This window comes from Onychomys torridus, chromosome 1, assembly GCF_903995425.1.
Source record: "Onychomys torridus chromosome 1, mOncTor1.1, whole genome shotgun sequence".
NCBI classification, from domain to species: domain Eukaryota; kingdom Metazoa; phylum Chordata; class Mammalia; order Rodentia; family Cricetidae; genus Onychomys; species Onychomys torridus.
This window is the reverse complement of record NC_050443.1, coordinates 130,150,615-130,165,513: the sequence shown is the minus strand read 5'-3', so window position 1 is coordinate 130,165,513 and position 14,899 is coordinate 130,150,615. Positions and strand designations below refer to the sequence as shown.

General features: G+C 40.7%; 1 protein-coding gene across 1 annotated transcript; it reads left to right on the top strand.

Moving 5' to 3' along the window:
• The first annotated feature begins 2,035 nt into the window (after window positions 1–2,035).
• On the top strand, window positions 2,036–14,601 carry Ms4a7 (membrane spanning 4-domains A7). The gene is made up of 7 exons (XM_036178295.1): window positions 2,036–2,100; window positions 4,424–4,573; window positions 8,236–8,370; window positions 9,716–9,772; window positions 11,006–11,212; window positions 13,718–13,819; window positions 14,533–14,601. The coding sequence occupies exons 2-7, from the start codon at window positions 4,475–4,477 to the stop codon at window positions 14,599–14,601; spliced, it is 669 nt and encodes a 222-aa protein (XP_036034188.1). The 5' UTR covers window positions 2,036–2,100; window positions 4,424–4,474.
• The last annotated feature ends 298 nt before the right edge of the window (window positions 14,602–14,899 follow it).

Sequence of the window (14,899 nt, the reverse complement as noted above, 5' to 3'; positions counted from 1 at the left end):
GCAACTTGATATGCCATGTTTTGTTGATACTCATGGGAGACCTGCCCATTCCTAGATGGGTACAGAGGGGTTTGGGGGTTGGGAGCGGGGTGGGGGTGGGTAATGAGGAAGCGACTGGGAGGGGATATAAAATAAATAGATGAATTTTTAAAAAAGAAAATGCTATAAGTGTACGTTTGTTAGATACTTAGGGTATATCAGGCCCATTCCCACCCAACCTGGTTCTCAGAAGATATATGTCATGATCAGCAGTGGGGGGGGGGGTGTGTGTCTCAAACTGCATGGCTTAGTCCTACATACCCTAGATTTTTTTCATATACATATATAGAACAATTATAATATGCTGTGGGTGGTTAACATAAATTCTCATTCTGTCTTTCTGTCTCACTTATGGTACAATTTCATCACACTTCAGGGAACAGAAACTTAAAACTAATGAATATTTATTTTTACAGTTACCTATGAACATTTTAAAACACAGTGAACTGTGAGTAAAGAAACCACAGAAAGCAAGACTACAGATTAAGTGTGGGTGCTATCATATGAAATTAAAACAAAACAAACCAAATTAATTTGTGCTTATGTTTGCAACAAAGTCATGCTGAGGGCCCACATAAAGCCTGACCATTGATGGTTTTGTTTGCTCAGAATGTCTTAGAGCCATGGTAACAACAGTTTTAGTTTCTCGTACACTAGCAGTGTATGAACATCCATCGTGGTATTGGTATCTTTGTCTTTCTCTTCATCTCTGCATCATTCTTCTGCCTAGTCAGTCCTCTTTTAGACTAACACAATGGATGTGGTTTGGTTTTCTGTTTATTTGTTTGTGTTTTTAATTATTTTGGGGACTTTTTTATTAAAAATATTTTTATTGAAAACAAAATTTTCTACAATATATTCACTGTTTCCTCTTCTTTTTCTCCCAGATTTCCTCTACCTCCCTACTCATGCAACTCCACATCTTCTTTCTGTCTTTAAAAAACAAACAGATTTAAAAAAAAGAATAAAACAAAGCAAACAGAAGAAATAAAAAAATCATAGGAAACACATGCACGTGCTCACTAGATATTCTTGATCAATTTGGAGTTGACTTTCATGCAGGGTAATAGATCTGGATCTATTTTCATTCTTCTACATGAAGCCATCCAGTTGGATCAGCACCATATATTGAAGATGTTTTTCACACACACACACACACACACACACACACACACACACACACACACACATCTTCTTTGTCAAAAAACATGTGTTCCGTACTTGTGTGGGGTTATGTCTGTGTCTTCAATTCTATTATGTTGATTGAGAAGTCTATTTTCAATCCCATGTTGTTTTATCACTACAGTTATGTAATACAAATTGGAATATGGGGTGGTGATGCCTCTAGCAGTTTTTTTAAATTTGGGATTGTATTAGCTATACTGAGTTGTTTTATGTTTCTATATGAAGTTGAAGAATTGTGCTGGAATTTTGATGGGGATTGCATTGAATCTATAGATTGCCTTTGGTAGGATGGCCATTTTCACAACATTAATGATCCGTGAGCATGGGAGCTCCTTCCATCTTCTGGTGTCTTCTTCCACTTCTTTCTTCTAGAAATGATTACACAAAGAAAATTTTGAAATTCTCTCAAATCCAAATGTACCATTGTTATTAGCAATAATTCCCTTTTATAAACTCTTCCTTTTTTTCTCATTATTTCTGCAACAGCCAGATGGCCGATTTACTAATATCCATCCTTCATTCAGCAGATAAGAAGAAAGACTTAATATAACCAATGTGCTTACTTCAGTCCATATAGAAGCACAGGGGATTATTTCTCATGGAACTCTTTGTTTCATGAAATGGTTTCATTTTGTGTTATTTTCCCAAACCTCAAAACTGAGAAAGGGGAAGGAGAGCAGCTTTTCATTTGCCAACTGCTTGTAACAACCATAAATTCACACCCTGAGTAGTCATGAATACCTTCCGGGGAAAGCACACAGACCGCCTGAGTTTCAAAACTTCTGGAGGAAAGAGCTGGTGGGAGGTTGTGCCTGAGAGCTCCCTGGACCTGAGTGAGCAGGCACAGGAGTCCACAGCACAGGGCTGTGAGGACAGGTAGGTACACTAGGTTGAATTAGAAGCCCTGGGGGAGATTGTGCTTCTGACAGACAGACAGGAAACTGGGTTCTCATCCTGTCTTTTCCATTGACCACCTGGTGCCTTGATTTGGACTGTAACCCCTGGGGGAGATTAAGCTCTGAACAGACAGCCAGAGAACTAGATTAGCATTCTGACCTTTCTATTGACCACCTGCATGAACTGGTGAGTCAGATACCCATTTGGGGGCCTTCACTTACTTACTTGCCAAAAGGCAAACTACCCTTTGATTTCACTTGAGATCTGAAGTGATGACCTTCTAGAATTACCTGCATTTCCTCGCTGTTGCCACTCAGTCTTACAAAAACATGTTCTCAAGGAAGACTGGGATTTGATCAAATGTTGAATTTGAAAACTATAGTTCTAATCTAATATTATAACACAGAAAAGTATTGTGCAGAGCTGTTTGCCTGAATAGTAGGAATTTTTGAACTTTTTCAAATGCTGTGGGCCATTCCCATTCACCTCGTTATAACGAATGCTGAAGGGCAAAGCATCCCCTCTCCATTGCTAGATTTCGAGGTGATGGTGTCAGTTGGCAGACATATGCAACTCAAAAAAACCCACTTCATTTTTTAGAGTTGTCCCTAAAATAATGACACATATCTAAATTTAAATACAATAGTTTAAATTCTATTAAAAAACCCCACCTCTATATGCTATCATAAGAATATAACTTCATAGATAAAATAAACAAATTCTACATTTTAAATGCACAGATGTTCATAGCAGTAAAAAAAATAACCAAAATAATCATGAACATGTATCAGGTTTAATGAATCCAGAAATATGCATTCATTTGGATTTTTTAATTAGAGTTAAACTCTGCTTACATAATTGTAGCATTCTAACCACAGGAACTGTACAGTTCAGTGGCATCAAATCCATTCATGTTGTGACACCCTCACTCCCATCCAACTCCAGAACTTGGTCATCTTTACAAAGTGGAACCATATGCACTAAACAGCTGCTCCTCAGCCCTTCCCCAGTCCATAAGTAGAACAGCACAGAATCTGACTTTCTCTGTCTGACTGACTGCATATTTTGTTTTGCCAGAATCTAGCATTTGGCTTTTATACTTAAGGCTCTTATATAAATTAAGGGTGTCCACCAAAAAATCAGTGGTTCTAAATGGATGGAATGACCATTTGTATGGTGTTATAATTTGGGTAAAATCATATACAAAGAGGAGAGAGAATCGATGAAAGGAAAAAGGAACATAAAGTAAACTGTGAAACTGATGATTTCATATTAATTGTTGGGGAGCTGGAAACATTTAGATTCATGCAAACTTTATTTCTTTTTAGTTGAAATTGTTGTTTGATGTTCTCTAAAAAAAAAAAAAAAAAAACCAAGAAATAACAACCAACTCAGTCAATTTAAGAATAACAGAAAATAAATGCACACAATGTTGACAGGCTAGAGAGAACCAACTAGGCTTCCAGTTCCTAACATAGAGCTTAGAATAACACATAAGATAGAGTTCTTGGATATGAGACCTGACAAACCTAGGAAAGAAATCAGAACCAGAGAGATTAGTTCTTAGACTGGGTAAAAGGGAGTGCGCTGATATATTTAACAACAAAAATCAAGTCAAAATCCAGGTTCCCCAATATGGGAATAGTTCAGGAAAGAGACACCTTTAACACACTTCCCCAGGGTTACTGCCATTCCTACGGGTGCTCCAGTGCCTGGAATTCAACGTGAGTTTTAAAAAACAAAAGTGATGCACATTCTAGATTAGATGTGTTCTTTTTATAGACAGAAAAGCACTCACCTAATCATTTAATGGAGAGAATATGAACAGTGGAGGATTAGACAGCATAAATGTATATGTATAGCTTCAGTATAAGGTTCTGGGAGATGTGACAGAGGATTGTACTATAAAGAAGCAGGGTTACAAGAGGTAGAGAACGGGACCTAAAACTAAAGGCAGGGAAGGCAGTGAGGTGAATACACTCAGGGCTGCAGAGCAAATTCTGTTTGAATTACTAACTCCAAATTGTGGGGTTCCTTGAAATGTTTGCAATTTTCCCCAATAGCATGTTTCTTTTCCATCATGGATGAAGTGCAGCAAACTGACTAGCTCTCCTATGCTCTCCCTGAAACTCAGATCCAGTTCTGTTTGTAGGAAACAAGCCAGTCTATGGCCATCACACCCTACATGTACCCAATTCTCATCTAAAGAAAAGTCATCCTTCTTCACTCCCTGTGGACTCTGGTGCCTGTGAGTGTCTGTCAGTCGAGCCCCAGGAGCTAATGAGTTCTGTGCTTCTTCTAGCCTCGTCAGTATCACACTTGTACGATTTTGGATTTGGGTGCCTGCCTTCCAATGGACATCCTTATTCACAAAAGAGAGAAAGCTGGACACACATACCAAAATGGAGATGACATGCTGGTTGGTGTGCCTAAGGAAGCCACAGTTCTTGGGGTAAGTCCATCTTGTTGGAAGGAGAACACCGAAGAGAGATATACAGAGACTATAGAGGTTTAGTAGGTCTGGGAGCATCCTTGACTTGTTTCTGGCTGACTCCACAAGCTAACCAGAATGTGAAATACAGCTTTTCTGGAAACTATACTCTCCTAGGGGCTTTCATTTAATTAAATAATTAAGTAATTAAACCCACTTGTACTTTTTTTCACCATAACACTGCAAAATTAAGAAATTAGCTTCTTCTCATTTGTCTTTAGTGCAGATTTCTGACTTAGACGCATGATTTTATTTAGTCTGATTAAATTAGGTCTTCTTACTTGAAGTTTGGTTTTCAAACTAGATGACACCATCTAGATCGCCTTTATCCACACATTTCTCTGTGTCCACATGAGCTGCTGTAAGACATCCAAGTATCAACATCATTATCCCTAATAAGCTGGACACTATTCATCATAGGGTTCTAAATATTTCCTTTTAAGACCCAACCTCTATTCCTTCCCATCTTCAGAAACCTTACCAAATGTGTCTTCTGGGATTTGGGTTAAGCAAGGTAGACTAAGTGACTCTCAAAACAATATAGATAATTGATGTAGCCCCTTGGTGCTTCTCAGGGTTTGGGGGAGGGTCCTTACTGCTGAAGACACTGCGGATTTAGGAGACAGGACTCAGGTGATTCAAGCTGGTTCTGAAAGTGTCTTTCCTTTGGTTTAGTTTCCATGGTTCCAGAAAATACTATGCCAAGGAAAGGAAACAAACAGTCCTATCCAACTACAATACTATGATCCACAACTAACCAGCATAACAAGATATGAATAGAGGTGAAATGAATGGCACTCACAAGTCAGTGGCAACCAACAGCCATCTAATTGGACTTAAGGCCAATTCAGCAGGAGGGAAATCACACCTGGTAGGGGAAACCTAGCCAGCCTCCTGAGACGAGTGAGGTTATGGGTCTTAGAAAAATAATCTACTATAGCCACTTAGCCATACCAGCATAATTCCTTACCACATCTTAAATCTTAATCATTAGATTCTTTATCCCTCTTTCTTTTCTCCAAATGCCTCTTCTTTGTTGAGTCAGCAGCACATTGCTTCTAGAAGACACTCTGTCAGCAATTCTCACCCCAAGTCGTTGAAAGGAAGTCAGCACTGTCTTTGCTTCTCAGGACTCTGAGATCAATCCTTTAGCTGTCTTCTCACCCCTGGAAATTCCCACTTTAGAAATTCTTGTCATCCTACTCGGTGATCATTTCACTACCTGCATACCAAGACCTTGGCCCTTATATCACGACCACTGCTTATGATAGATAGATAGACAGACAGACAGATGGATAGGTATATAGACGACAAATATAAAGAGATATATAATGATACATACGTATGTATATATACTTGCCTCCTGACTACATTCCTGATGCTCCCACCCTCTTGGTGGTTTTCTTTCTCTCACAAATATTTTCTCTTTGCTTTTTAACCATGAGCATGTGCAAAAGGGGTGTGTGTGTGTGCGTGTGCGTGTGCGTGTGCGTGTGCGTGTGCATGTGCGTGCGTGTGCGTGTGCGTGTGTGTGTGTGTGTGTGTGTGTGTGCGTGTGCGTGTGTGTGTACATACAGTGCACAACTTCAGATTCTGTATATGAAAGGAGAGTACAGCATTTGTCTTTCTCCTCTCATTGTCTTCTATTATCTCCCACCTCTTGGACCACTTCCTCTCCCCTGGCAGTGATTCTTCTATTCTCATGTTTATGTATATACGCATATATATATATATATATATGTATATTTTTCATAATAGAGAAAAGACATTATTTGTCTTTCTGAGCTTGTCTTATTTTATTTAATATGATGATCCTTTGTTCTACTTATTTCATAATAAACAACATTATTTTATTCTTCTTCATGGTTGAATAAAATCACATTGTGTGTAAAGACCACATTTTGTTTTTCCATTCATCTGCTGATAGACTAAATTGTCCCATGCCTTGGCTATTGTGAGGCAATGAGCTTGGCTGTGCAGGTCTCTCTGTGATATGCTGACTTTGATTCCCTTGGGAACATACCCAGGACTCATCCTCTGGATCATATGCTGGTTCTAATTTAGTTTTACTTGTTCCAGGAACCACCATGTTGATTTCCACAGTAGCCACACCGGTTTATGTTCCTATCAGCAGCATTTAACAGTTCCTCTTTCCTCACATCCTCATCAGATGTGTGGTCATTTGTTTTCTGGATGATAGCCAATCTGACTGGGATGAGAAGAAATCTGAAATCAGCTTTTATTTACATTGCTCTAATTAGTCATTAGGATAATGAGTGTTATTTAAAAATACTTGTAGTCTATCCTTATTTCTTCTTTTGAGAATTGTTTATTCCACTCACGAGCCTATTTGTTGGTTGCTTTGGTTTTCTTGGTGTTTAACTTTTGGGGCTATTCATAGTATATATAGTCGTCAATGGTTTTCCCCCATTTTTCAGAGTGTAATTTCACTCTTCTGTTGGTTTCCACTGCTAGGCAGAAACTTTTCCATCCCATGCAATCTTGTTGATTCTTCCCATTGTTGTCTGAATTTTTGGGCTCCTTTTCATAAAACCCCTTCATCTTGGAGTGTTTTCCTGGTGTTTGCCTCTGGCAGTTTCTGAGCTCCAGATCTTACCTTAACACATTTGTTCTGTTTGGAATTATTTTTGAGCAGGTGAGAGATGGGACTCTAACTTCATTCTTTGACATGTGGGTTTCCAGTTTTCCCAACACCATTTGCAGATCTTCTGTTCTATTACAATGCCTCCCATCTATTTAGCCACCAATCTCTATCCCTGATGGCCCCATCCTTGATAACATGCTCCAGTAACACTTCATCCCAGTTGCCACGAAACTATTTGTCTTTACATGGTGCGTGTAAGAGGTAAGAGTCTACCACAATGACTTTCATTTGTTTCATGCCTGCCTCTTGGTACATGGTTATTCAATGATGAATTGTGGATATTCAATGGTGAACTGTGGTAATAGATGACGTCTCATACTTTTGAGTTACCTTGTTTGTGTGTAAATTACAATATGTACCCAGCGGTGAATTAAAATATGGATTCCCATTCAAACTGGAGAGTCCAAACAACATTGCAGGTCTTTGACATTTGTGCAGTTTTGTACAACTTAACCCCCTCCTGTTCCTCATCTGTAACACAGATGTGCGGAATGCTGCTGAGAATGCAGACACTTCAAACACGTTAACTAGTCTGACACTTGGTTCTGTGACAATCAGAGTGACTCTTAAATGAAAATACAATCAAAATGGAAGAGAGGCGGCCCTGGAAATGCGACGCTCCCCAACTCTCAGCCGAAGCTGAGGCCGGCACCGACTCTCCCGTGGGAAGTCCCTTCTCCGTATTTTCTTTCTTGTGCTCTAGTCCAAACAACTTTTCCCAATGACTTTTCCAAACATGATCACTTTCTGAGTTTAATGAGCCTTTCAAAATATAAAAGAGGTAAATGTTGGATTTTTTTCTCTTAGAATAGGCATATTTGGTACTTGTGGGGTTTACCCCTTTTAATACAGGAAATCATAACATATTTTACACTCCTTATAAGTCAGTGTATATTCAAATAATCCTTTGCATCTACTTAAAAACATGTTCTAGGGGTCCTTGCTTTGTCTGTTGCAGACCATCCAGATACTATGTGCCCTGACGATTGCAGGCTTGGGAGGCATTTTGGTGTCAGTTTCCTACTCTCCCTACTTCCATCCAGCAGCCTCCACCACTTTGATGTCCGGGTACCCATTTGTTGGATCCCTGTGTGTAAGTAAAGTTTGATCTCTGAAAGCATTTATGCCTCCTAAATACATACCAGGCATTCAGTCATAGAATAGCTTCCTCTTCAAGAGGAAAGAATGCAAGAGGGAGCCAGCTCAGCATTCCTATCATCATCTCATGTCCTGTCTCACTTATTCAAAATCAGCACCTCAGGAGGGATCAGATTAGACAGGAGGCCAGAGAAGACAACACACTGTGTATATAAGCACATCCTGTTAGATAAGAGGGATATTATTACAGCCCTCTTTGGGGCTTTGAAGAGGCCATTGGATTCTAGCCATTTTAAGAGTAATTCTCAGGTAGAGAGTGAGAAACACTGGTTAAACAGTAACCTGGGACCTCTATCAGATGTCACAGGTTTGCAGACATTTATCTCAGTAATGACAAAATTCATAGGGAATAGAGGCATTCTTCTGCTTCCAGGTAACCCTGGACATCTGTAGAGTTTTGGGGCTTCTTCTCGTATATGGCTCACGGGCAAGGGCCCTACAGCAGTTTATTTTCAGAGTAGCTAGGCATAATGTGTACCTCCTACCAACGATCATTTCTCCTCATAGAAAATCTTGTAAAAATGAGGGAAAGAGACACATTCTGAGAAGACAAATTATACAAAGGGCTTATACACAGTATGCAAGAAAGTCTGCTCCTGTCCCCAAAGCACATTTTGTCCTGGAGTTCACTGTCCAACCAGTGGTAGTAGCCTCTGTATTTCATTAGTGAATCTACTGCTAGTTCATTTTTGTCTCTTGTTATCTGTGACTACCCAATACTCAAGCCACAGGCATAATCAATGTCTCGGCTTTCCAGAACACCATATCTCTGCCTGCTGGGACCCTAGTACCACTGGGATCAAAAACTGCCTTCTGGGCAGTTATAATAAAGGTTTCATGTTGGATCTTGTCCTCCTGGTTTCCTAAACTAATATTCATTCCACAGACACCAATCACTTCAACTCCACATTTTTCTGTCCCTTGCCATATGAGAGGCTCTTTCTTAGGTGCTTCTGTTGGTTTCCTTATCTCTACATTGTCTCAGGTCATTGATCCCCCAACCTCCTCTTTCAATATTAGCAGCATCTGCCAGGCATCTGCTGCATCTTGCCTGCAGCAACTGCTGCTTTCCAATAACGTAAACTCAACCTCCCTGAGCAGATGCCTGTTCTTTACAGTCAGCATACATAACCATCCCAAGTATATATGAAGCCTCCCTAGCAATATGGACATGTCATTTCTGCAGGATTGTCTCCATAGAGGTTTCCCACTGCTTTCTGTGAGTGGTTTGAAAGCAGTTTAGGCCAACTCTTTCTTTCTTTTCTCTCTTTCCTGAACAGTTTGCCATTGCTGGATCTCTCTCAATTATCTCTGGGAAAACCTCAATCAAACCCTTTGTAAGTACGAAGACCATCAATCTCCAGTTGATTGTATTAGTTGGAACCACATAGGTAATTCTTCCAGTTCCAACCCTCCACTGTACAGTTTAGGGAAACAAAGCTCAGAACAGGTTAGAGGGCATGTATTCTTCCGCTGGCCCACTGACACACTTGGGACGTCACTTCTGAGGTGAATGTGTTCATTTTCCACATGTGATGGGAGAAAAACTGAAACACAGAGTAGAAAGGAGCTTGCTTAGTCACACACAGAGAGATTAGCAACAACAGAGATGGGAGTCTACATTTCTTCACTCCGAGCCTAGAACTATGACCCCATTCAGTGCTGGGAGCTCTTCAACCCAGGACTCCTGGGTTTAGACGGCAGCTTCAGTCATCAGGAACATGTGCCAGCTCCTAAAGCACCTTGTGTTCTCAGCCATAGCTAGCCAGACCCTGTGGCTTCTGGAGTCAGGGTGTGCTTTTCCCACCTGGGTAGATATGTGGCAGGAAGTAGGGAGGGCTGCAACCCACAGGAGCAGCAGTGTTACTGCTTCCTCCTACTGTGTTTTCAAGGCTACTGTCTGCTCATTATGTTGTTTGAGGGTAGACATAGCTAGAACCACAGGAACTAAGCCCACACACCAATACTTCTTTCCCTTTCTTGGAAGGTAAAAGAAGGTGCAAATTTGTCAACTGCTTGTCAGATGAAAGTACATTATCTTCCCTTTGGCCTGATCACCCTGTATGGACTGTATTAAAGGGTCTCAGCATTAGGAAGGTGGAGAACCACTGCTCTAGGGTATTCAACCTCTTCAGGTTGCTTCCATTATTCTCTAAAGCTCCTTTTTACGTGAGGTAAAACTACAGTCTGGGTTCTCCAGAGGGTGCCAAAGGCCATATTATAAGAGGTCTTCAGAAGACAGATCTGAGAGCTTTGGGGAAGTCAGTGGAGATACTGACAGCAGGTTGAGGAGCTCCACCTCAGTGTCCAGTGTCATAGAGAGTCGGGAAGCCAGACTGTGGGGAGCTGCTCACATTCTCCCATTCAAGACACATTTTCTAACTGTCTCATGGGACAAACTGCAGAGCCCTGAGTGATACAATGACAAATTATCCACAGTCTGCCTTATATGAGGCCACAGATTATATTAGAAAAAACTCTGTGGAAGTACCATTGGAGTATAACAGGCAAAGAATGGAGCATCCTGCAAAAATCTGTGATGGGACTGTGATGCAGACTCTGTCTTCCAGGCACTGAGCAGTCTGGCCTCCAATGCTGCAAGCTCTGTTGTTGCTACAACTGGTTTCTTCCTCCTCACCCACGGCCTCATCACCCTGGGGACTGCCTCTCCACACTGTAATTCAGAAAAGAAATTTCTGTCATTATTATCTTCTCCGGAATCCCACCACTGGATGAATGAAGACAAGAACTGTCTCCTTGCTGATGTCAGTATCATGGTAAGTCATTCCAGACTAAATAACTTGTCATGTAAAACCCCAGTTTCTCCCCTTGGGGTAATTTCTGCTTTTTCAGCAATCTCTGGTTTTGTTGGTCTGACTATCTGGGGCAGACAGGAAAAAAAAAAAAAACCAAGTATGACAGAAAGTTAGCAGATTGTGTGTTGGGGATGCATGAAACACAGCAGAAAGGGGAAGGAGGTGAATAGATGAGGAAAATACAATGGAGAGCTTTAAATCACAACAGGCAAAGCTATTCTTTGGTATTTGTGTTGAGCTTGAACTTGGGAAGTTCTTTAGGGTTGTTTCATGGCGCTGGAAAGCTCCACACATTAGAGAGGTTTGCCTTCTGGTCACATGTACTCTGAGACTTGGAACAGACACAAAGTGGCTTTCTGTCCTCAAGTGCCTGTCTGCTCAGGGTCAGCAAAAGGAAGAGAGGGTAGGAAGCAGCTAACCAGTAGATCTGACTCCTATGAAAAACGTCAGTGTTCCTGGGCAGAATTTTCTTGGCACTTTTCACCCAAATGTGACAGCCACCACCTACTGATAATGACAAGCCTGGTTTAGTCCATGTTCTAAATGTAGGGTTAGAGTGTCTAAACCCTAACAACGAGTCTTTTAAAGAAGAAGATTGTTCCTTCATGACTTCTCCTAGTGGGAGACAAAGGCGATATCTTTCATTCCCTTGTGTCCATCTGACTCAGGAGTCTTAGAGAATGTGTGAAAGTTTTTGGACTCACATCCCTCTATGTGTCTGATCATGTGAGTAGATCAAAAGTGTTGACCTGGGAGCTTGAGGAAGTGAAAGAATGGAGTCTTATCTGGTTAGAAGTGAGCATGAGAAAGCCCATGAGGTCATACTGCAAGACAAACAGGTAAAGCTATGTGAGAGACACATCCTTCCACTGGGATACTGGGGGTAGGGGTTGCTTTAATTAGGATTGATTTCAGTATATCAAATTGTCTCCTGTGCTCATACAAGTAGAGTCAGAAAGAACTTCCTCAACTTCAGGAAAGCTGTAGCATGGCAGAGTAAGCCAACTTCAAAGAGATGCTAGTACTTAATAAATATAGCATTAAACTGAATAAAATAAATAATGATGATGTGGGCTGCAGAAGCTAATAAGGACTCTAAAGTCAAATTATCAAAGCAGAAAACTGGGAGTCTACACATAAACAGGGGCTAGAGACAAGGATCCAAAACTGTTAATGCCTGGGTCAAGGTTTAGGGCTATCAGGCTCAGCTGCACACACCAAGAGCCCTGCAGGTGTATTAGAAACAGAGATTGAAAAGCCATTTGACTTGTGATGACTGGACAAGGAAATGGTACTCAATACCACAGGACATCCCTGCCCTCAGCTCACCCAACCTCGTACAGATGACACATGTAAACTCACAGTTCCATAGATGACAGAGATGCTAGGAGGGATTCTAATAAAGGGATTTTAAAACTGCTTCTGTATCCTTAAAAAATCAGACTTAAAGCAACTGTCTAGGGACATATCAATAAATCCCACTTATAAGATTCTTACATATTGAAGACATGCACTAATACCATCACCATCGCATATGCACTTAAACTATATAATGATAAATGTATGGGAAATGTGAGAAAGCTGCTCAACCCTTGTTGAGTGCTATAAAAAAGCAGGCTGAGCAAGCAAATAAGCAATGTTCCTTCATGGCCTCTGCTTCAGTTCCTGCCTCCAGGCTCCTTCCTTGAGTTCCTACCTTGAGTTCCCTCAGTGATGGTCTGTTACCTAGAAGTACAAGCTAAAATTAACCCTTTCCTCTCCAAGGTGTTCTTGGACTTGGTGTTTTATAATAGTAATAGGAACCCTGACTAGGACAAAACCAAAACATAAGAACAGGAAGTATGATCCAGAGGACAGGGGACTTGATAAAGAGGAACTATGACTAGAAATGAAAAAAAATCTTAGAAATTAAAAACTGAGATTGGTGAAAAGCAGATTTCATGCCTCTAAAGAAATATCTTATTAAATCGTATCAAATTTGAAAAACATGAGTGACACAAAGGCTGAAGTTACAAGAAAAGATTGAACATGAATGTAAGTTCTAAGAGGAAAATGTGGGAGAGAGAGAGACTACGAAAAAATAATTATCTAAGAAATTTTCATGAAATTGCACGCTGAAGGAACCCAGTGAAAACCCTACAGGGTGAGTGTGAATCCTCACCTGAAAACAGAATGAATGAAAAGCACCCAGGACAAAAGGAACTGGTGAAAACAAGCAGAGGCAGACGGCCAGTCGTCACTCTTCTCATCTCTGTGTGATCACCAAGAAACCTGAATGAGAAAGCAGAGAAAAGGACTGAGCTATTGCCTCTGCTCCTTCTGGTCTCTATTGCTGAGGGCTTCAGTGCGCACCCTGCCCCACCCTGTCCCACCCCGCCCCGCCCCGCCGCGCCCCGCCCCTATCTCCTCTTAGTAGGGCCCAAAGGCTTTGTGTGTGGTCCCACCCAGGTCTGTGTTCCTTTGCAGAGTGGACTGGTGGTGATGCTCGCCTTCACTGTGCTGGAGCTTTTGCTAGCTGTCTACAGTTCTGTCTTTTGGTGGAATCGAGTCTACTTCAACAAGCCTGGGGTAAGCAAGCTGATCTCTCTGTGACGCCCCCGGTGTCCCCACTCTGAGCTACAATGATTCAGGCCCAAAGGATCAGATGGAAACCGACGTTAATAATGAAAATCAGAGTTCACTGAATGGTCACCTGGGATCAGAGAGTGCCTACAGGGCAGCAGGGCTGAAAGAGAATCCCTCTCCAAGAAACTAGCTGGCTCTAGAAGTTAGCTCATGAAATTTCATGAATGAACCAAAACTTAGATAAAAATACACGGGGAAGAATAAGAGTTTATACAGCCTTGTTCTTATCGTGGACACTGACATCTGTCTCCACAGCCAAGCCCTTGCTAATGTGACTTTACCAAGATTATACTGTTTTGTTTATGTTTTTTGCTCTTCCCCTTGCTTTTTCTTAGCCTCTTACATTATAATTTCAAACTGTTTTCTTTTCTCCTAAATACTACAGCAAAAAAGAAAATGTTATAATTTCAACAAATTATGCTTCAACACCGAGGCTACTATAAATCAACAAGATGAGGAAATGGGGAGTGATATTTGCTTGAATATTCCTCCAACTATATATTATGATAAAGCTGCAAAAGTATTATTATGAAATATTACTATAATGTATAATATATATTATATATCATGTATTTGAGGGAAAGATATGAAAATATTTTAAACCTTATCCCCAAAATCAAAGTGTTAAAATCTATTAATAAATTTTATTCTTCTAGAGCGTATTTTTCATGTTTGAGTCACAAGATCATACCCAACTTAACAAAAGCAGTTTGTTGAGGCCATGAATGTGAAATACAGAAGAAGAAGGAAGAAATCCAGTGCCCGTGGCAGAGCACAGCTAGACATTCCTGAAATCCCAGCCTTGGTAGATCCCAATAAACTTCTGAAGAAAAGTTTTCCTGTGGTTCTTTCAGTATGAGTCACTTCATTTCCATTGAAAATCATTTCCTCAAAGTCTAAGTCAGCAAGATTCTATCATCCAACAGTCCACAATGACCACAGACTTTATAAATGTCTCTGAACAGACAATGTTTCATTTGTCTGATGTTACTTGCCCATTCCTGTTGCTAAAATATCAGACAT